The 21,705-nt window shown below is 36.0% G+C and overlaps 1 protein-coding gene across 3 annotated transcripts; it reads right to left on the bottom strand.

Moving 5' to 3' along the window:
• Positions 1 to 2,047: 2,047 nt before the first annotated feature.
• On the bottom strand, positions 2,048 to 19,785 carry LOC112509887 (protein HASTY 1). Of its 3 annotated transcripts, XM_025115087.1 has the most exons (22): positions 19,642 to 19,785; positions 18,599 to 18,700; positions 16,981 to 17,124; positions 16,795 to 16,875; positions 16,626 to 16,695; positions 14,504 to 14,574; positions 14,267 to 14,430; positions 13,551 to 13,622; positions 12,329 to 12,563; positions 11,803 to 11,865; positions 11,434 to 11,712; positions 10,646 to 10,759; positions 10,386 to 10,512; positions 10,140 to 10,309; positions 9,943 to 10,044; positions 7,297 to 7,400; positions 6,913 to 7,204; positions 6,303 to 6,544; positions 5,127 to 5,624; positions 4,738 to 5,032; positions 4,096 to 4,279; positions 2,048 to 2,359 (listed from the first exon to the last, which is right to left on the bottom strand). In XM_025115087.1, the coding sequence occupies exons 1-22, from the start codon at positions 19,747 to 19,749 to the stop codon at positions 2,280 to 2,282; spliced, it is 3,597 nt and encodes a 1,198-aa protein (XP_024970855.1). In that variant the 5' UTR covers positions 19,750 to 19,785; the 3' UTR covers positions 2,048 to 2,279. The 3 variants fall into 3 exon arrangements, with proteins under 3 accessions (XP_024970855.1, XP_024970873.1, XP_024970864.1); XM_025115105.1 differs by lacking the exons at positions 18,599 to 18,700; positions 19,642 to 19,785 and having other exon boundaries at positions 16,626 to 16,701; positions 16,953 to 17,034; XM_025115096.1 differs by lacking the exons at positions 18,599 to 18,700; positions 19,642 to 19,785 and having other exon boundaries at positions 16,953 to 17,034.
• Positions 19,786 to 21,705: the final 1,920 nt, after the last annotated feature.

Genomic DNA, 21,705 nt, shown 5'->3' with positions numbered 1-21,705 from the left:
GAATGATAACAAAAACGATTTTAAGATTACAAGTGACATTTGCAATAGTAGTCAATATGTTCTTCAGGTTCACCGGTCCGGCTTTAGAAAATCTTTGAATAAAGAGTGTTAAGAAGCATGAAGATAATAAACGATAAGCCCTCGGAAGAACTAATTCTCGAACACCCAAAAAGGGAACCTCACTGGTTTATACAACACGTAGCTGTAAACTGACGTATAAGGACTTATGAGTAAAGATCAAAAGGTTCGATCATCTTCTGGTCTTTGCAGTAAGTTGATAGAGTTCTATATTCTTTGATGATTACTTTACACACTTGTACAAATAATTTTTTTGTGTTTTTTGTGTACTTGCAGACAAAGTGTTATCTTCCAGAATTGTTGTAGAACCTTTAGCATGCGTCTCACTTATTCTGACAGTTAGCAATTAATAAGCATATACTTTTTTAAATCATATTCGTACTTTTTGTTGAGACTTTCATACTCGGTTGCCCCAGAAGGTCATTTTTGTCAAGATCCCTTCAGTGGGAAAGTGATCAAACGATGCTTAAGCTTCGTAATTGCCAAGACTCATCTTCGTCAGGATTTAATCTTCAATGGCAACATCTTCTTCAGTGTCACCTTCATTTTGGTTAGCTTCATCTCCCGAAAATATTTAAACTTTAATGTTTGATCAATATAAACATGCTTTTACATATCTATATCTATATCTATATCTATATCTATATCTATATCTAGCATATGTTTATGTTTCACATATCATGATCACAATACGCATTGAGCATGTGAAGCCACCTATAGTTATGTTGATACGTGATAATTTGACCGAGAAAATATAAATTATCGCTTCAATCAATACGATTTTCTTGACAACTATCTCATCATCATTTGTTTAATGGTCCAAGTACAATGATTATGCAATTCTTTTATGGGAATCCGCTTCATCAACCTTTGAATGTGTGGCCTTTTAATAAAGTTCAATATTTACTGACCAAATTTTTTAGGGTTGTTTGTCAATTGCTGAATGATTTGATATTGAATGATTAAATGGTCAGAATGATTAAAAGACTTTCATGATATAATGCAAAATGAAATATAACTGTTTGGTAATTGCTTACAATGAAATTAAGACACTGAATGATTAAGGAAACCCCATGATACAAAATCATTCAGAAAATTTTAGAACCATTAAAAGGCAAAGTTCTTTATGCCAAACAAGATTCATCTCTTAATGATTCAAATGTTGTTTCTTAATAGAACTATTAAGAGGTAAACAAACAACCCCTAATTATAAAATAAAAATATAAAATAATTTTTTTTAAAACTTGACGAAATCAAATAAATATAAAATCGTTTTTTCCCTTATAATTTGTCTTCTGTTTTTTTATCCATGAAAACTTATAAATTAAAATTACAATATACAGCCGTCTTGCACAATCAGATTCTCTTTTTTGGTGGGATTATTTTTTGAATTTTTATTTTGAAAAATTGACATAATTCAAAGCGTTTTGAATAACATTTGTCAAACAAAACACAATGAATTTTGAAATCCAATGGCAACTTTTGGTACCAAGAAAACTCAGCTATTTCACATTTGACGCAACATGAAATAGGAGAAAAACTCACTGTTCCACATTTGTGCAAAATGTGACATGGATTGAGTGGGACTGAATGAAGCAAATGGTTTTTTTGTTCCACGAAAATACGACCGAACAAAATTGGACAAGAACACGACAAAACCAAAAAATTATCAGTCTCATTTTCTAAGGACAACTCGTCCAATCCTATCATATCCAGTTCTACTCATATACCAAACATCAGAGAAATTGTCCGGTCTTGCCCACGGCCCTCTTTGACCTTTGAAAATTGAAAAAAGGAAGAACGAAAAATCCAGACTAGTCCATAGACCAGTTCAAGAATAGAGTATTCCAAAGACCGATTCTAAGCGTTCGAAGGTTAGGACCAATCGGCAGTTACCTGATTTAGCCATCTGGCTCTTGTTATGCTATCAATTTCCTGGGCCGTGCTTGTGCCCGTCCACAAACCAGAAGGCTTGAACTTGCAGTGTTTTCGTATGGATTAGTCGGGTCAAATACGTATCAGTAAAGAATATTACATAATAAAAACCAGATACAGAAAACTAATGATACTACTTAAGCATTTTGCTGGCAAACATGATTTTAGGGAAGGTAAGGATTATAATGTTTCAAAGGGTACTGGTGGTTTTTTGTGTGTTTTTGGAACTGAATAAAGCTTGCTTTGTACATGGTAATATGTGAAGGTTACACAATTGCAGCCAACCCGATTGCACCTCCGTCTTCGGTTCTGGAATCTGGGACAGATACCGAGCTTCGAGGCCTCGCTGAGAAACACCAAATGCAATTTCATGTATGAGTAAGTTTAAAGTGTTAGACACAGCTGCTGTATTGATAGTACACACACAAACACATATAATGGAAACAAACACATATATACACAAACTGCACAATGAACTCATCCCATACAACTCCATTCACTTGGCAACCCCCCCCCCCCCCCCCCCCCCCCCCCTCCCGTTGCTTGATTTGGGTGCATGCACACACACACATGAATATATAAAAGATGTGTACATGTTCAAAGGGTTAGGTTCATGGGAAAATCGCAAAAAATAAGGCCTAATACCAGTTCATCTGTACGGTATGCACATGTGCATACAAGTATTTTGTCCGGTATGCACATGAGCAAAGTAATTTGTCAAGTATGCACATGAGCATAGAAACCATGAAACATCTTCAATTAGTTGTATGCATATGTGCATATCTTATTAGGGTGTTCATCGTTTCATTTCTTGGAGGTTTTCCCTGAACCTCACTCCATGTACATATATACATGTGTTATATGTGTGTGTGTGTATATATATATATATATATATGAGTGTGTGTGTGTCTACAAATATATGTCAATGTATATATCAGGGTTCAAAAAAATGTTATGTGGAGATAGGCGGTGGAGTAACCTTCTAGACTTGATTCTTAAGCAGGGATTAAGCAGACATATATACAATGCATTTTAATACACAGAATATAAATATCTTTTAGACTATATAATATATGAGAACTAAAGGTTTGCTCCTACAATATCTGGGTAATATCACTTCTCTAAACGTAATAGTTTGATTTCGTTGAAACAATTACTTGGCTAGTATATTGGAAATTACCTCCAAAAGATGAAAAAAAACAATTGATGAACACAACTTGAGAGAAGGATAATAATCCCTGCCTAAATTTTGAAATGCTTAATTAAAGAGGCTGAGAAACTTAACTCCTAGGTATCAATTAGCCAACGGAAAAACGGTGCCGCAATGCTTAAATCCTAGACGGGTAAGTGAACCTGTGTGAGGATTTTTAAAACACAGGTATATAGTATATGCATCTATATCCATACTTATGCATATATGTAGATGCTACATATGTTTATATGCATATGCACGTGCCTGTATATACCATGTGTATTATATGTATAAATATTATATGGGTGTATATACATATTTCCTGAGTGCATATGTAGTATTTATAAAAATAGAATCAGCAAGTACTTGTAAATCTAAGTGACTAAGACGATAAAGTTCAACCAGAAAAGTCAACGTGTTTCCAGTTCAGGAATGAAGCTGGAGCTTGGCACATGAGATGTTAAGTATTAAACAACATGCTGCATTGTCTATTAGTAAAATCTTGTATATATATGTTCTTATGAAACGTTTGCATTAAAGAGAATATTTCCTCAAGAAAGAACTACAAATTTCTCACGCACCATAACAGTTGTCAGAGAAAATCATTAATGCATAGAAGCATCATTAAAAAGCATGCCAACAAAAGCTTGATTAAACTTCCTTTTACTTCACTCCGACAACTTGGAACTAAACCAGGTCTCCAAACATGTCGTTAAACCTCAAATTGCCATCATTGATTCACTAAAGGATTCCATTTACTAAATTAATGCACAAATGGATATATGCCATGTTTGTAAAACCACTAGGGCAAACTATTTATACTTTCACTTGAAAATGAAGTGTACTGAAAACCAGAGAAAATAATGTAGTAGATTGCAGAAGGTTCTTACCGACAACATTTGTGATTACATTCACACTTTTTTGAATAGCAAGGGCTTTCAACTTGTTTCCAGTGCCTACCAACAAGAAGCTTTTCATAAGCTGTTTTTGTTCCTTAGGGCTACTGGTCTTCCCCAATGCCTCTTCAAAGGCAACCAGATCTTGATGTGCAATGCAAGGAAGAGAGAGCAAAATCTACAGAAATTCACCAGTTAACACTCGGAGGATAGAAATTAAAGCATGGAAAGCTTAATAATTAAATTGTGTTATCATGCAAAATATAATTGGAAAGGTTTAAATACGAGGACAAATAAAGATTGTTTGACAAACTTTTTGAATCACTCGGGTTTTCACCAAAATCTTTTTGCAAACACCTTTTCGCAAGCCGGAGGAATTCACAGAAACAACCGCTCTACTCTTTGGGGTATTGGACAAGTCTGCGTACATCCCCTAAGACCCTACTTCCAAGTGAGACATACTATGTGTGTTTGGCTTACTTTGTTTTTTTAAGGAACATTGTTTGAGGTGGTTTGTTCATCTCCCATGGAGACTCGATCACAGCACACTGACTTATCCAACGAAGTGGGGTCGGCATCAGGAGAGGTTGGAGAAAACATAATTGACAAGGTATAGAAATAGTTAAAAGCACTAACTTGTCTGGGTGCTGGGTCTTTCGTACAGAAGTTTACAAATATTTCACGGCAGAGACCAACCAGGTCGGCACTGGTAAAAGCATTTGACTCAAGGGCTAGACCTTGGATTATCGCGGAGAACAAATCTTTACAAACAAATTGCCGGAGTTCAACATTATCTGTCGAGATAGCCAGAAGAACAACGGCTCCGCAAAAGGATGCAACCTTAATAGTGGCTTCACCATCAGTCCATCTAAAAGCATCTAAACACAAATGTAAAACAGGAATGGCAATATCCTTGTTCTTCAAAAGAAACCTGCAAAGAGTCGCAATTAGTGGAAGTTAAAACTTAAAAGAAGATGAATTTATCATATAACCGTTGGCCTTAAGCACTAGTACATCATACGTACCCAACTACAGAGCTCGACATAACATCCGAATCTTTAGGTGCCAATACATCACTACGACTGCCATGCCCAGACTGCTCTGAATGAAGCCCGCAATTCAATCCAGGAGAACCTAAAACTGAAAGAAGCGAGCAAATCTCACGAGTTAAATCTCGAAGTAGTTTTTCTTCCATCACTTCCACTTTTAAATCAGATCCACCTAAAATTCCATGAAGATCTGGAACCTTCGCTCTCCCTTCGTCCAAGAGACCAGACCATGAGCATCTCAGAGCCTGATGAGAATATTCAAACAGCGGATATAGGAGCCTTTTCAACCATACATCCCACAGCTCTGTGGGGCAATTCTTTACTAGTGGTATCAAAATTGAATGAACAAGTTGCCTCATATGTCTGAACTCCATCGAACCAATATTCTCCATTAGTGCCAAGTCAATGGCTTCAATATCTGTGCATCTGAAAAATGAATCTCCAACTGTTGTTGACAGCCCCAATACATTATACCTGGTGCCAGTGAATAAGCATCATCAACTCTCTGCTGTACATTAATCAAATAGCATAAAATGTAACAAGTGTCCTAATATTATTCTAGCAGAAAAGAATCCCAACAAAATTGGTAATATGATGCAATAGAGCTGTAGTATGATCAGACAATTGAGATATTGCAGAGATATTTAAAATTAAAAGCATCCATATGGGTGGAATTGAACCCACAACCTGCAAGTCCTATGGCGTAGGCTCATGTAACCCCTACCGGCAAGTATTTGAAAGTAGTCCCAAGAATCAAGAGTATAGTAAGCTCTAGATTAAGAAACTCGGTGTTCCTATGTTTTCTGATAAATTTAATCTTCAGTGTTCAGTTTCAGTATAGGTTTTAATTTTTAGAACCCATCTAAATCTTACATGGGATGATAGATCTAAGAAAAAATATCCTAAAAGATTATGTCATTCGGATAAGTTAGGCATAGCCCAGTCTCTATGAGTAAAATCCAAAGTCTGCTAGAATGTCTAATAATAACTTCATGCAATGTTACTTCCGAAATCGGTTTAAGTAAAAAAATTCTAAAGAAGATTTTCCAACTCATTAGAAAAAGTTCGACAACAAATTGAGGTACAATCAACGTAAACAATTTCTAGCTCCGCATGCACAAGATCATCAATATTGTAATTTTGGTTACTTACCCACTCTCTCTGATACCTTTTAACCAGTTCCTGATATCAATTTCATTTGGTTCACCATTTCCATCTTTCATATTCAAGTGGAAACCGTCAGCAAAAGTAATTGCACTCTTGGGCACTTTAGGGTTACTTTCCCCAAGAAGACTGGTTCGCTCAAAATCACTCATGATCATAGCAGCCTTTATTTGGCCAGGTAACAATTGAGTTACAGGCGGGGACCAAAGAGAATGTATAGCACGAAGAAGCTGCAGAGAAAAACAAGCCACAAACATTAATCATAGTTCTTGCAGAGATAAACATGACACGAGTAAAAGGCATATTTGGATATAAAACATGCTTAACTTATATGTGACATATTCTTAGTACCATATAAAGAAGCCCTGTTCCTTCATGATCAACTACGAAGCAGTAAATTCAATTATCGACATGGATTTTGCACTACTAAAAGTATATGCTATTTGGAAATATGCATCTAAGAAGCAACACATTCAGGAAGTGTCACCAGATAAGAAAATCGACCAGGCTCCTGAATGCAAATATTAAAGCATGAGTGTGGTCTGTCCAGGAATATATGAGCAAATAAGATGGTAAAACACAGAAAGTAGGAACTTACTTTCAGAAGAGGTGGTAGCATCCAGGGCAGATGAGAAGCCAATGGATGTGATGGAATAGAAGATGCTATAGAATTATTAATATTAGTGTTGCCTTTTCTAACACCACTCCTCTTAAGTGCTTTCTCAAAGAATGTAACCGTGTGGAATAATGACCACATAAACTGTGTCTCCGCACACAATTTCACCAGGCCTGCCGGATCAGATAAATATGAATTTTGCCACTCGAGTTGTGTCCACTGATTGCTCAAAGGCTCAAGCAACCAGGTCATAACTTCTTGCTGCTGTTGAGACCTGCAGCAGTAAACAAAATGGTCAAGGCCAACATCATCAAACACCAAGCAAACAAACAAAAAAGTCACTGAAGAAGCAAATTAGTGAATTACCCAGCAGCAGATGCAATAATGAGAAATGCTTCACCAAAAATATTATGCTCGCCACGAAGCAATTGCCCTTCCTTTTGCAAATATGCTACTGTGTCTGCTATGCCCTGTTAAAGAAAAGATTTGGTAAGAAATATATATACAATATATTGCAACACGTACAAACAAGATTCCTTTGAAGAAGGACAACAAGATTCCTTTGAATAAGGACAACAAGATTCCTTTGAAGAAGGACATGAATATCACTTCCACAAGTACTCGTGTCCACTTGCATAATCTTCTATTTGAATCTTTACCATGACATTGTAATCTCTCAGTTAAGTTACCTTCCTCCATAAAAAGGAATTAGATCCATCTAAGTAAAGCAAGGTCTCTAAACATCCATTTGAAACTAAAAGAGGACACTCAGTTTGTAACAAAGCAGCATAAAATTCCTTTTGGAATATGGTGTTCTTTCTTGAAGCAGTTTTAATGGTTCAAAAAGTTGAATATTGAAAACTCTCTCTCTATATAGAGAAAGAAAGAAAAAAATATCACCGCTGACAGACAGCTTTCCACGGGTTTTTTCCTATTCTGCTTCGGCTTCGTTGATTTATGCAAATGCCAAGTGGAATACAGATGAGCCAACCGAGTGTTGAGATGAATCATATGTTAAGAGAACAGTAAATTTGTCCTACATATACAAGTTGTAGGAAAAAGAGAGATGCTAACTGCGAAAATCACTTTAAATTGAATAAGTATTAAGTACATAAAAACGTTTGATGATCTGATGCTTTATTATCAAGTGATAACTGGCTCTTGTGCATTGATTAAGTTCTGGAATAGACAAGGGAGGACCTGGATGTTGTGCCACTCATGATGCTAGATACAAGGATAACCACCAGGAACTTCAGGTATATCCATCAGGTACTAGTACAATGTGGAAATGGTAGCAGTGAAGAAGAAGCTTGGGACTTGGGAGAATGTGATGCTCATATAGATTGCAGCACCACTTCCCTGAATTCATCCTATAGATCCTTGAGGACATGAATCCTCCTAGGAGTTCATATCAAAATGCTAATGACTATGTTTGGCCCATCTTGGAGAATCTAATGTGTGATAGTACTTGAGACGATTTGCGGTACTCAGCTGCCATTTTCCTCATGTTAGTTTGTTAGCTACATCTAACACCTTCTGGTTTTGAAGCAGAATTCATGGTAAACATCAATAGGCCGTTTCATTTCCTTCCCAATTTTGTTTTAGTATCTCAACGCACGAAACACAGCTATCAACTTCTTGAGCCTAAATAAACATCCCTAGCAGGAGATGAACTTTAAGAATAGCCTTGAGATCTTGTGTTTGTATATCACTCTAAACATGCATGCACACTGGAGCATGCATCACCACATTTACATCTCTAGGGGCACTGTTGGTCCTCAGACTTGATGCTGCATGGCCTTGCTTAGAAAGTGAAATATGAATATGCATGCCACTAAGGATTGTCACATATATGCATGGAGAAAGACGGAATCAAAACAAAAAGAGTAGATGGCAATCCATGTGTTGAAGTATGGAAACAAAATCCATTACCAAGTACAACTGTAGGTCTCTTTCTTGATGATACCGAAGTACCATAACAAGGAACAGATGACATTGTAAATCCAAAACATCCATCCATGAATGAAATCCAATCAATGATCTCAAGGTAGTAAGACATTCAAAAAAAAAATGAACAAGAAGATGATATGCTATGGTTTCCCCCCAACCCTAATGCGAGAGTTCCCCTTTCAAACTCTACAGAGGACGTAAAAGTGTGATGGGATTTGAGAAGTTTCTCTCAAAGGGATGACTTTTCTGTTCAAACCTAATAAGAGCATGCTGGGTTTACTTGAGAGGTGTGCAGCAAAGGATGACTATTTTGTTCAACCCTAAGCGAAGATGCTCTTTAAAGAGGTGCCTTGAGGGGAACAAACACCTTGTTAGTCCTAAACAAGTTTTAAGAGAATTTTTTGAGAGCCTTTAGTAGTACCCAGGTGCTTCGGTTCATTAGTTTTACTTTTGAGGTTCAACTTTTCTCTGTATTTTTCTTTCAAACGACATGTTTCTTAGGAAAATGATATGATGTCTGGGTAACTGACAACAATGTTTCATATATCATTATCAGTTTAATTCTGTTCTAATGAGGACAAACATATCTACTGTTTTTCAGGAAATGGCGATGAAAGAACTGAATGTTTTGCAGACTCCACGGGTTGAAAGTCAACAAATGCACAAAAGCACGCATCACCGTGTAGTTTCTCGACTAGTCTCCAAGAAACAAACTCCTGATATATCCTCTTCAAAGTCTTCTAAAATAATTGTTGGCTCTAAAACCCCCCCAGCAGACAGCAGTATGTAACCCCCCCTCTAAGGGAAATGACCAAATTGTTTGTGCACTGTAGGGCTGATTCTGTGTTCTCATCGAGTTATTCACATTATTGCTCAGAAGAACAGCGGTTGCTTTTTTTCATCTATTGACAAACTAAACCAGGGTAGCAGTTTCTGATACTTTGTTCATATGACAGTTAATTAACAGTTTGCATTCCTTATAACAGTCAATTAACTGTCTTTCATCAACTCGAGATACTTTATCCATATGACACTCAACTAGGACCCATGCAAGTTGAATACCTTCATGTGCGGTAAAAGACGGCTGTCAGCAGTTTTGGCTAATCGTATAAAGGATGTGCAAATTTGTAATCTTGCATGTCTAGCTCTACTGGTTGAAGGATCCTGCCAAACAACGGAATTGTAAATATTAATTCGACTACAAGCCAAGTTTTTGCATTCATCATGAAATTTCATATAAAATATAACTGAAAGCAAACCTTCATAACAATTGGCAATGAGGTTAGGAGCTCAAACAGTTTATTGATGACACTTCCAACAGCATCGGCATAATACTTCAAGAAGGGACCCAGTGCCTCTAAATAGTGCCCCAGTACTTCAACAAATTCAGGTTCCGTCCATTTTAGAGAAAGAAGTTGCTGAAGTAGACCTACAGTTTACAGTAAATGGTGAATTCAGCATTGGATGAGAATGTTAAAACCTCTTAAGAACACAAGTAAGAAAACCTTCAAGTACTCTGCATGAAGCAAGTTGAGCATCTGAGCCACTCCCATTATCATCATTTGGACCATCAAAAACTGTTCCCAAAACATTCTCCAAAGCAAGTTGCATGCTTTCCAGTATGGCCAAATTCTGAAATTTGTATTGACAAAAGGTATTCATGAGACGAAAGATGATGGGTCTTGTTGAGACGTTAACAAGTTACAGAAATGACGATGACAACCAAAATTATACTTAAGTAATGAAGGGAGAGTATGATTCACACCCCAGAAGGCAGTGGAGAAAGCAGAAGGTTCTTGATGATCAAAATAACTGTGTCAGAAACCTTTGTAACGGCGATAAGGGGTTTGAAAGACGCGATAAGTCGAATGAGTTCCAACTGCATATAGTATTTACAAGTCAGCAGGAGTAATAAAGATAAATGCACAAGTCTCACCAAGTGCTACCAGAACTTGTGAGAAAATAAGCAGAAAGAACGAGCAGCACAAACTTCTTATTATTACCCTTAAAATTGGATTAACATTGATCAGCATCAGTAAGACATTTCAAAATAAACCTTGAGTAGCAGCATATAACATGGAATATGACAGCTTATTGCCCAAATTGTATCTAAAAATGTCATCATTGCCCAACTTTGCAGGGACAGCACCATCTCAAGGTCACTGCTACTGCACATACCAGGTAGAAGCATATCCATACACTTGTTTTATTCTAAACAACCTTTTAGTAGTATGAAAATAAAGATTCGCTTTTAAATCATAGCGAACTTCATTTGGTGAAGGACTTATCAATTATCTTTAGTTAATTAAAAATACTTAACACCCCATGACCAAGGTCCCCTTCCTTAGTCTGCCTTTTTTTGCGTTTACGACTAGTTTTATCTATACTCACAACACAAGCATAGAGTAACATGGCATGTTTGTCAAACAATGCTTGACCCTTCAGCTACAATCCAAAATTATAACAATTAATGTTAGGAAAATGGAACAGATATGTAGATGACTTGATTGAAGAGAAAAAGACAGCAAAACACAAACATGCACACATACACACCAGCTTTGAACGATACTGGCCAAAATCTCCCTTTCCCTCGAAATCATCACCCCATAATTCCAATGCCCCACCAGAAAGTTCATTTCCAGGATTGGCTTTCTCTTTCTTAAGCATTCTCTGAAAAGATATATCCAACATGATGCTACAGATTTCATCATTCACAAAAGGTAAGATCATTCTCTTCTGATTATCAGCCTGCCCTGAACCAGATGTCAGATTGTCAACTGAACCGTCTCCAACTGAAGTCTTTGGCTTCGAGAGCAAATCTCTCATTAATGCCTACCATTGTAAACAAACATGATGAACCTTTCAGTACATACTGTTACAGAAACCCCACACAAAAGCTATTTGCACAAATTTTCTACATACCAGCCAAAATATAAGAGACTGATAGTGAAGCTCGAGCTTATAATGTTTGAAATACTGCACCATCTGCAAAGACATTCAAGTTAGGATCATAAATAGAATCATTTAATTATCAGCTTAGCWAAACTTGAATTAGGAACTCCTATAAGAACAATTCATGTCTGATAAAGTAAAGAGCAAAATTGCAAGGAAGCTGTAGGAGCTGAGACAAATAGAACAGGCATATGGTTCTCCAAAAGAAAGATCAAATGAAAAGGGAATCTGGTCAGAACTTGATAGATAGAGAGATATAAAAGGCTTTAGCTTTTCAAAAAGGAAATACAGTAGCAATTTGATGAAACTGATCTGTTGATTAGGCAATATATAAGATAATACAAATCACCTATAGCCCAAGCCCGCAACATTCCATGGTCGAAGAAAGCAAAGTCACAAACTTCTATGCTAACTTTCACCAAGAAACACAAGGATGAAAATCACCATGCAGTTCCATTTTTATTAGTTGTCTAACACAAATTAATAATTTAATTACCTTCTGTAAATACAGAGATAGCCTTTCATTATCACCAGTGATGCATTGCAAGTTTGTAGAACCCAAAGCCACCAAGCTTTCACAGATACACTCCGCAAACTCATAGTCACTATCATTGATAACACCATAACCCGACTCTGATCTGTTCAAAAAGTCTGTAGACGCATTCATCAATATCACAAGGATGCTGCTCATTGCAGAATCAAAATCAGAATCTGCATCAACTGGTCTCTTCCTGCAGACCACAACTCAAAGTGAAGAAATCATCAATATAACATTTCAGGCCCACTCTAAATACCATTTCCAAATCACAACAACAAATACTCCTTATGCGAACCTGTCCTCTCCTATTCAGGGTTTCCAATTTAGGTGTTTAACCATGAAATTAGGTGTTAAATATAGTTGTTCCCTCCGACTATATTGTTGATCAGGGGTCAGGGCATTACTTGATTTACCTTAAGAGTTAAGACAGGTAGACAACTAACTTGTTTGTCATAGTGCCTTACATGTTATTTTTTAACCTAGATTTTAGAAGTATTTATTCAGATCACGCCCAGCATCAATCAATAAGGTTCTTGGCAAAGAAGCATTCATCTTATTGTGGGGCTAATAGCCTAGTCATTAGTAAGCTTATGCAAAACTTCTTGGTCTTCAATTCTCTAACATTTCAGATATTGCCTAATAAGATTGCTTTGGTGCTTTTCCTCGTAAAACGCAGACCATCCATTTTCAAGTTTTGAAATTGTTTGTTTTATGTAATCAAGATGCCTTGTCTTAACGATGTATGTATAATCAGTTGTCAATGAGTGGGATCAGGAGCAACCTTAGTAACTTAATACTCCCTCCATCCCAAAATAATTGTCCATGTTTCTATTTTAGTCTGCCACAGAATAACTGTCCAATTTCAAAAGAAAGTGCCAACGATCCAATTCTACCCTTAGTTGTGAGAGGAAGAAATTCATTACCTCCTCATTAAGGGTAAAAATGTCATTTAGTCGATAAAAGGTGTAATAATTACACATTTCTAAAACAGTGTTGACTTTTTCATTGTAAACATTTATTTTTATGACACAGAGTAGAATTCAACTAACCTTTCAATAAGTGGGATCAGGGGGAAAATTAGTAGCTAATAAAGTTCATATCACTCTTGAATTTTATTGAAAACAGAAATCACTGGAACCAAGGAGAGAGTAACAGGCAAAGAAATGTACGATTGGTTTACCTTGAGGACACAAGCTTGAAAAACTCGCACGCATGAAGCCGGAAATCGGGAGAAGAGAGTAAGAAGCCACAACTAATAGAGGGAAAGAATATCAAAGGCTCCTGTTAGAATCTAATATATGGAAATGTTTTCTGTAAAAGAATGCAGACTGATGCTCATTCCTAGATAGTATCTTACATATTACATATGACATGGAAAGCAAACGTGAGGGACATATAGTAAGCCATGAGTAAATCATAAGGACGGCCGGAGAACAAGTAAACATGATACCACTTGGACAAAAAGACACCAAATGGACAGATAGGAACAATAAATTTAGATAACTTAATCCCTAGGTATGACATAAGAAACTAATATCATATCCCAATGAAAACTAGACCCATCTAGCTTTAGTGACAAACTATGTTCCCCATCTTTTTATCCCCAACAGAGAGACATAAGCATGTAACAGGAATGTCTTGCAAAAAATGCTCAAGAGGGATACCACACCCTGATTGTGTTGATCGTAGACTGCAATATACATTCAAAAAAGAAAAAGAAAAAGCAAATGCATATGCATATGCATACATGTATAACAAAGGATAACACAGACAAAGGCGACCATCAATGAATCGCACATAACAGACACATGCTTGGCTATTCTAACAATTCCCAATTTGAAACAGAAAAAAAGGTAGAATCGCTGTCCAATTGCATAGGAAGGATCAAAAAAATACCCATGGATCGTGCCATATTTTGAAAGATAGGGCAGAGGAGCCCACTCAGCATAAGCATTGATAGCATTAAGAGTAGCTGTTACTGCAGCTGCATGTTGCTTTGCAATGTCAAGTTGTTGCCGACCTGCTTCAGTCATGGCAGCTCCAAAGTGCCTCTCTAATAACTATTTCATGAGACATGTAACAAAATAAGCACAAGCATGCAATTTATATAGATAGAAATAAACAAACACTTACTGTATACAACAATGGCAAAATGTCAGGCAAAGATTCAGTTAGCCCACGTAACAACAGTCTACGCCGATCACCTGCATAGATTGAAAGCAAAAAGGGAGTGAGTTGTGTAAAGGAAATCTAAGCAAAGGTGTCTTAGAATGAATTTATCAACAAGCAACAGTAGTTGCAAAACATGTTTGTAAGAAAAGTGAGCATCAATGACTTTGACATGGCCTCCTGGATAATCTTCATTGACTTTGACATAAGAGAATCCACAGAGAGGTTCCTGTGGAGGTTCTTCAGCAGGTTCTTGTAAGAACCTCTACTGTGGCCACAAGTTCTTACAAGAACCCAGGTGCTTGAACAAGAACCCTGATTTTGTCTTGATTCCTGTACTGTTTTTGTTTTTTACTACTTTAATGTATTTTACTTTAACAAGTCTACAAAACATTTATAAAAAATATAAATTAAATTGATGTAAAAAGTGTAAACTAATTTATATATATATATATATATACACACACACACACATACGTACGCATGAATTAAACATATAAATTATCTATGAATAAGTAAACTAATAAAGTTATAATTATTTGTAAATAAAAAGTAGGAAGATGAGGCTCTTGTAAGAACCTCTACTGTGGAGTTTTATTGGGGGTTTTATTTTGTTGAGTCGGGGCTGATGAGACATTAAAAAGTAGAAAAACGAGGTTCTTGTAAGAACCTCTACTGTGGATGCTCTACGCACACCCAATAATTTGGCATCAAATGATGAGCACATACTCCATTCAGGTTTTACTTTTCTCTATATTGAACAGAAACCTTGAGAACTTTCTAAATTAAAAAAAAGAACAATGATTGCCTATGTAGTCAGTAACAAAGTAGAACCTCAAGCCAAAAGTAGAACACAAACGCATTGTCCAATATGCATAGACGGTGTGCTTTAGTTAACTGCATCATACAAAACTGCATTTCTTGTTGCCTTGTTGGTATGCAATAATTTGTGTAGTAAATATATGTCTATGTTGAAATTCTTTATGCTTTAAGAACTTGTACATTACAAATATAAGGTCATTTACCAAGAATTCTGATCATTACAAATATAAGGGTTGTTTACCAAAAATTCTGATCAAGGGTTGAATCAATTAAGAGGCTTAGTACGACCATTGAATGGGTAAGCAAAAGGTCGGTCACCGAATGAGTAAGAGCCCCTAAAAGCATCACTGATAGATGAAAAAAGCAAAAAATAGTAAACAACACAGCCTCCGACCGAAGGCTCTTATCGATCAGAGGCATTAGAAGCAGCCAATAAGTGTCTTATCCTTCAATTTATGTCGGAAAAATATGTTATAAGATAACATTTTAGATGCTATGTTTTACAGATTGCATGATATGAATGTGAATGTATTTTGATTTATATGGTACATGTGTCTTAATTTGTATTTATCATCTTTTGCATATTATTAAATAAATGGGTTGATCTATGGTCTGTTTGCTTGGCTTAATGAAATCAAGGACCATATCACAATCTAATAGCTAAAGAATCAGATTGTGATCTACTTACACATCAGATTACTAGCTGATCCAACCTAAATCTAACCAACGGCCTAACAAGTTCATGTATATAATTGATTAAGCAGTTGTAATATCCATAGGATGTAAGTTTGTGAATTTATTTATGCACATATATTTGAAACTGATTATAACTCGTGTGCCTAACTTCAATGAGACATGCACCTAACCTAGCGCCTTGAGCCTAGACGCCAGGGGACCTTTACACTGTCATGCACCTTGTATCTTTAACACCACTGCCTTCGACATAAGCACACTAAAGAATTAGATTTCCAAAAGTGAACCATACGGTATCCAGATTTTACTTCTTTTACCTTGACTCAGAACCTTGAAAACTATGTGGATGAAAGGAAAGCAACAGGGTCTAATACTAACCCCCTGGAGGGTTGACATATCACTCTCAATGCAAACCCCAAATGCAACCCATATAAAGTACAAAAACATAAACTAATGGAAACCATATAACGTATAAACAAACACATAAAAGCCATATAAAGAATCGTAATGAGATCTCGAAACCACTTAAACTAATAGAAATTGGATTGGTGACCAAAGTAGTGAAGCAAACCTTCTAAGTCTTCATTGTGAACGGTGATATCTTCCGGAAGCCACCTTAGCATCATACACACCATCTCAGCCTAAAACTAGAACATAAATCAGCTTGATTTGCCTTGTGCAAAATTTGATAAATTTTAGTGAAAGTACATAGAAAAGAACAGGGAACGGATTTTCTTTACATGTGTAGGACCAGAGCTGGAAAGAGATACTAGAGACGGTACAAGTTCTTGCCATAGACTTAAGCCTTCTCTCCTAACTATCTGTACCAAAATAGAAACAATATGAAAACAAGACAAATGAACTTTCTACACACATAGAACTTGATCAAGAGGCTTACTAAATTCAACTTGAAAACAGAAGCAGACCTCAGCAATTAGGGCAGCTGTCTGACTTTTTAGAGCCCACTCCTCACAGCTATTTGCAATTTCATTCATTAAATCAATAGACACGTTTGCAAACTCTCGTCTTTCTTCAGGGGTTAGCTCATCCCACCGTAACCGCACTAGATGCTGCAAGGAAGGACATGTGAGTACAAAAGTAGAATCATTTCCAACCACCAGACACTTTTAGAAAGATAAAGACAGCGATATGCAATTCCTATAGATGACAAAAAGTAGAGGGCTGGCAATAAAATGTCAAAGCGTTCAATTTCTCTCTTTCGACACTCCTCAAGTCGGAACCTGGATGCCATGCATGCCCAAACTTATGAAGCAAAACAGAACGCAATTTTCCTAATTCAAAAGATCCTGTTTTCTCCCCGTAATAAGATAATTAGATCTCAAAGAAAACTGAAGTGTGCAACAGCCAGCAACTCCCTAGGCATTAGTAGCAACGACAGAAATTTGTATGTCGATCAAGATGTTGGAACTGAAGGCACAAGCGTAATAAGTCAAACATTAAACTAAGTATCGACGGGACGCCAAGCAAACCAAATCCAAAAATAAGAACAAATCCTAGCAACAGGGCAAGGGGAGGGGGTCCAACCAGCCAAACCAAATAAAACCATGTGTAGAAGTATAAGGTCTAAATGTAAATAGGTAGATGTAGTAGGACTAGCCTGCATTATGTTCCTAGTTTTACTGATATTAGTTAAGGTTTTTTTGGGTATAAATATAATATCATGGCTTGAGGTAAAATACAAAAAACATTCTCTCTGCTTACACTATGTGAATCCGCCCATCAGATCAGTCTAACCCAATGTACATATGAGAACTCCAGAAGAAGAAAACCAAGGACACAGGACGAGTCACCTCAGCAGGTAAATCCCAAGGACTTCACACAGGGGCACTCCTCAACAGCAAGACCTTTTGACTCCTCATCAGGAACAATAACAAGCAGACAGAGCAAGCACTCCCCTCTACTTCTAGCTAATAGAAAACATCCCCTGAGCATCACAAAAATTACCAAATGGTCCCATATTTTCCATTAATGTCACAGCAGTCCTCTAATAGACCGGTGAGCCCTTTAGGCATTTTCGCTTGTTCCCTAATATAGATATTCTACCTACTCACCATATACATACACTCTCTTCTCTTGTAAGAGCATTAATCCTTCAATCTTCTATCAAGAACACCTATTGTGGTGGATTTTCTCGCCTCTTCCACCCATGGTTTTTTCTGTTTTGGATTTCCCATGAAATAATAGTGTTCTTCTATCGCCCATTTACTTTATGTTCGTTCGTTTATTGTTTGCCATACATTCTCGTTATGTTGATTACAACCGAGTTTAGAGTACAAACCAGTTCCGTATATTTGATCGATCCGCGTTTTATGAGCATTGGTTGCTAACGGGAACTAGATTTATTGTTTGACTTGTACTTGGAGCATCATTGGTGGTCTTAGGTGAATTTTCTAGTGTACCCCGTTTAAAAGAGTGGTGATCTCTTTATTGTTTAATTGATTTTACAGACACAGATGAGTATCTTCTTTCTATTCAGCATATGTTCACACACATTTCACATCAGCTTAGAAGTAAGGAAGATACCTGCAACAATTTAAATGCATGCAAACGAACTTCAGAAGACCACTCTTTCTTAACTAAAACAAATGATGTGCTTGCCAATACACGGACATCCCCAGCTTTTACCTACAGGAAAAAGGATCATCAAAGCTTAATGAGCAAAATGTATGTGAATACAACAAGAAGCATTTTTCCAGATATCTACATTGCATAACAACATACAAGAAATTCAATGACACAACCAAAAAATTGTTACAATGGTCCTGTTAGTTTTTTTCTTTCTTTTTTTCTTCTAATTCATTCTGTATTTCACAATCCACTCTTTCTGCTTCTATTTTTCATAATTAATTTTTTCAACTTCTACAAAAAGAAAACTGCATTTGGGAACAGAAAGAAACACAAAACAGGCTACAACCGCAGGCAAAGTTATATGTAGATTTTTTTTTCCACTCTTCTCTTCTTCACCTTCTAATTTCTCTTCAACTGTTTTTTTCAGTTTTTTCTTGTTGTTATTGTTAATTTTTATTGGTTATCTATTTCGATTTTCAACTTGGATTACCTTTCAACTCCAACATTTTATGAAGCATAACTATCTTTGGCATAAGGGTTAGCTAGCATTGCTAGTAAAGATGTTGCAAATGAAGGTATTACATTCACATCCATGATTTTAACCTGTATGATCATCAATAATTGATTGGAACTACCAAACAATCACAACAGAAACACACACACATACATATTCGAAACCTCCGTGAGAAAACATCAAAATCCATTTGGGAAGTGAAATAGAGAACTGCATAATCTCATAAATTTATTCAATCTCTAATCAGCTACAGAACCTCGCAGAAACGCCTTCATCCCCTTTCCATACATGACATGACAAAAGCAAATATAATCTTCAAAATATGACACTGCTACTAATACCTAGACATCAAATGATCAGCCTCGCAAAGTAAAAACGTTTGCCAAAAGAAAACCGAATAGCGCAATACTAGTGTAAAGTAAAACATTATACACACATATGGATGAATATTTACGAATGTAAAGTAGAACAAGAATCAACATACAGATTCTAGGTAGGACATGGCCGATTTGCGATCATCGGAGGAAGAATTCCAGCCAAGGGCGGTGAGAATAGCCCGGGCAACATCGTTCGCCGTACCACTGTTGTCCATAGCTGTTGTAACTTGTGATGTGACTTGTGAGTGAGGGTTTTAGAAAGAGGAAAGGTATGAAGGAAGTTAAATATGTCTGGGTGAGCAACCTGGGCATATGTTCTTACAAAAGTAGGTAATAAATTTACGAAAATGTTTAATTAAATAGAAGAACAATATCAAAAAAAACATAATTCGAAAGTTCCAATTTTTTTTAATTAACATAAATATCCAATCCATTATGCGAGCCGACTAAAATCTTAGCATGACCACCTGTTTTGCAAATAGTCTGGATTCACGGTATTTGAATCTACGTGGCCACAAGGGGATTTTTATTCCTCCTCGGATTTAAACTGGAGATCTTCAGGTATTTTTGACCTTTTGAGTCAAGCTCAAAAGTTACATTCAATGATTACTGATAAATAAATAAAAATTATCTGATTGTTTAGACCTTAACCAGCTTTCAGAAAATCAATATGGGGTGTTTAGGATTGTTTTATTTAAAGTGTTTATTGGCTTATTGGGTGTGGTATCGGTGATAATCAATTTTCAGTATTTGGATGGGAAGGAAAAGAATTTGTTTATACCGGTGTCAAACCGATAATAAAAAGTTTTTGACAAGTTATAGCATTCTAACTTATCATATTCAACTTATTAGCTTTGAAAACAAATTTACCGTTTTAACCATAAACCTAAATTACGCTTTAGATTGGAGCGACCTTAACCTGCAAAATCGAAAATAAAAAATCGACATTGACATCGATCTTCACTGTAAAATCAAAAACCGACCTTCACCAAAATTGTTTCTAATCCCAAACACCCCTTCATCAACATTGATCTTTACTGTTGAAAATGGACCCTCAAAGTTTCTTATTTGAGGCACAAGGACGATGGAAATCAGGTGTGAAATTGACCTTCACTATTAAAAAGTCGACTTGTACTGTTTTTTTATCGAGGCACATGGACAATGAAAATCAGGTGAAAATTTGACCTTCACTATTGAAAGTCATGTATTCATCAAGATTTCCCTTTTTGGTTTCGATATCTGTCGACTTCCATGGAGATGGTCCCTATTTGGTTCGATTTCAATGAATTGGGAGAAATGGAGATGGTCCATGTTTGATTTGATTTTATAGAAATGGGAGGAGGGATAAATGGAGAAATGGGTTCACAAAGTTTTATTCGGTTCGATTTCACAAGGTCTTTTTTGTCATTTTACATTTATAAGCAAAAAAATTCAAACACTAAAAAACAATTTATCAACTTGTTATGTTTTGGTATCACCATAAGTTAATTCAAACACTTTTTATTAGAACTCCGATTTGACACAAGATAAGTTGATAAGCACTTTTACAAAAAAAAAAAAATATAAGTTGTTTTAAATAAGCAGTCTCAAACACTTCCTATATATTAAATATATTATTAAGTTGTTTCACACCGCACCATATCTCATTGTAAAATGTGGTTTAAAATTTATGTTGTACAATTTGCATGGTGCAGTTTACAGTTTTAAGTTATCAAACCACATCGCATATATATATATATATATATATATATATATATATATATATATGGCCAAGATCAAATGTTAACCATCATTTTTGTGTTAACCTTATTAACTGATCTTGGTCATCCAAATTTATAATCAACGGTTAAGATTAATTAATAAAAAAAAAAATTAAAGTTTGAATTTTAATGAGGTCTAGTGAACAATAATGAAAGGGGCATTTTGGGAAGAAAAAATACACTTATCAAGGGTATTCTAATAAATTGAATTCATTTGTAACCCCCAAACAATTAATGGGGAGTTACAAACAATCAAATCCCAAAAAATATGCATTCATATTATTATTTATTTTTTACTATTGATCTTCCATGTGCATTCTTGTATGAATTCCTAAATCGCATAAGAAACACAGTAGTAACAATTTTCGGTATTGATCAATTTGAACACAAATGAACCGTGAACACAATTTG

This window comes from Cynara cardunculus, assembly GCF_001531365.2.
Source record: "Cynara cardunculus var. scolymus isolate 2C chromosome LG 1, CcrdV1, whole genome shotgun sequence".
Lineage (NCBI taxonomy): Eukaryota > Viridiplantae > Streptophyta > Magnoliopsida > Asterales > Asteraceae > Cynara > Cynara cardunculus.
Note: the sequence above shows the minus strand (reverse complement) of the source record. Positions and strands in the feature narration are given on the sequence as shown.

What these genes read in the sequence shown, in the direction of transcription:
- LOC112509887 (XM_025115087.1), bottom strand. Translation starts at nt 19,749, where the DNA reads ATGGACAACAGTGGTACGGCGAACGATGTTGCCCGGGCTATTCTCACC. An exon ending in GCCAGTATCGTTCAAAGCTG is followed by an intron (nt 10,760 to 11,433) that starts GTGTGTATGTGT and finishes TACTATATGCAG; the next exon opens with TTGGAACTCATTCGACTTAT. An exon ending in AAAGGTATCAGAGAGAGTGG is followed by an intron (nt 5,625 to 6,302) that starts GTAAGTAACCAA and finishes CACTGGCACCAG; the next exon opens with GTATAATGTATTGGGGCTGT.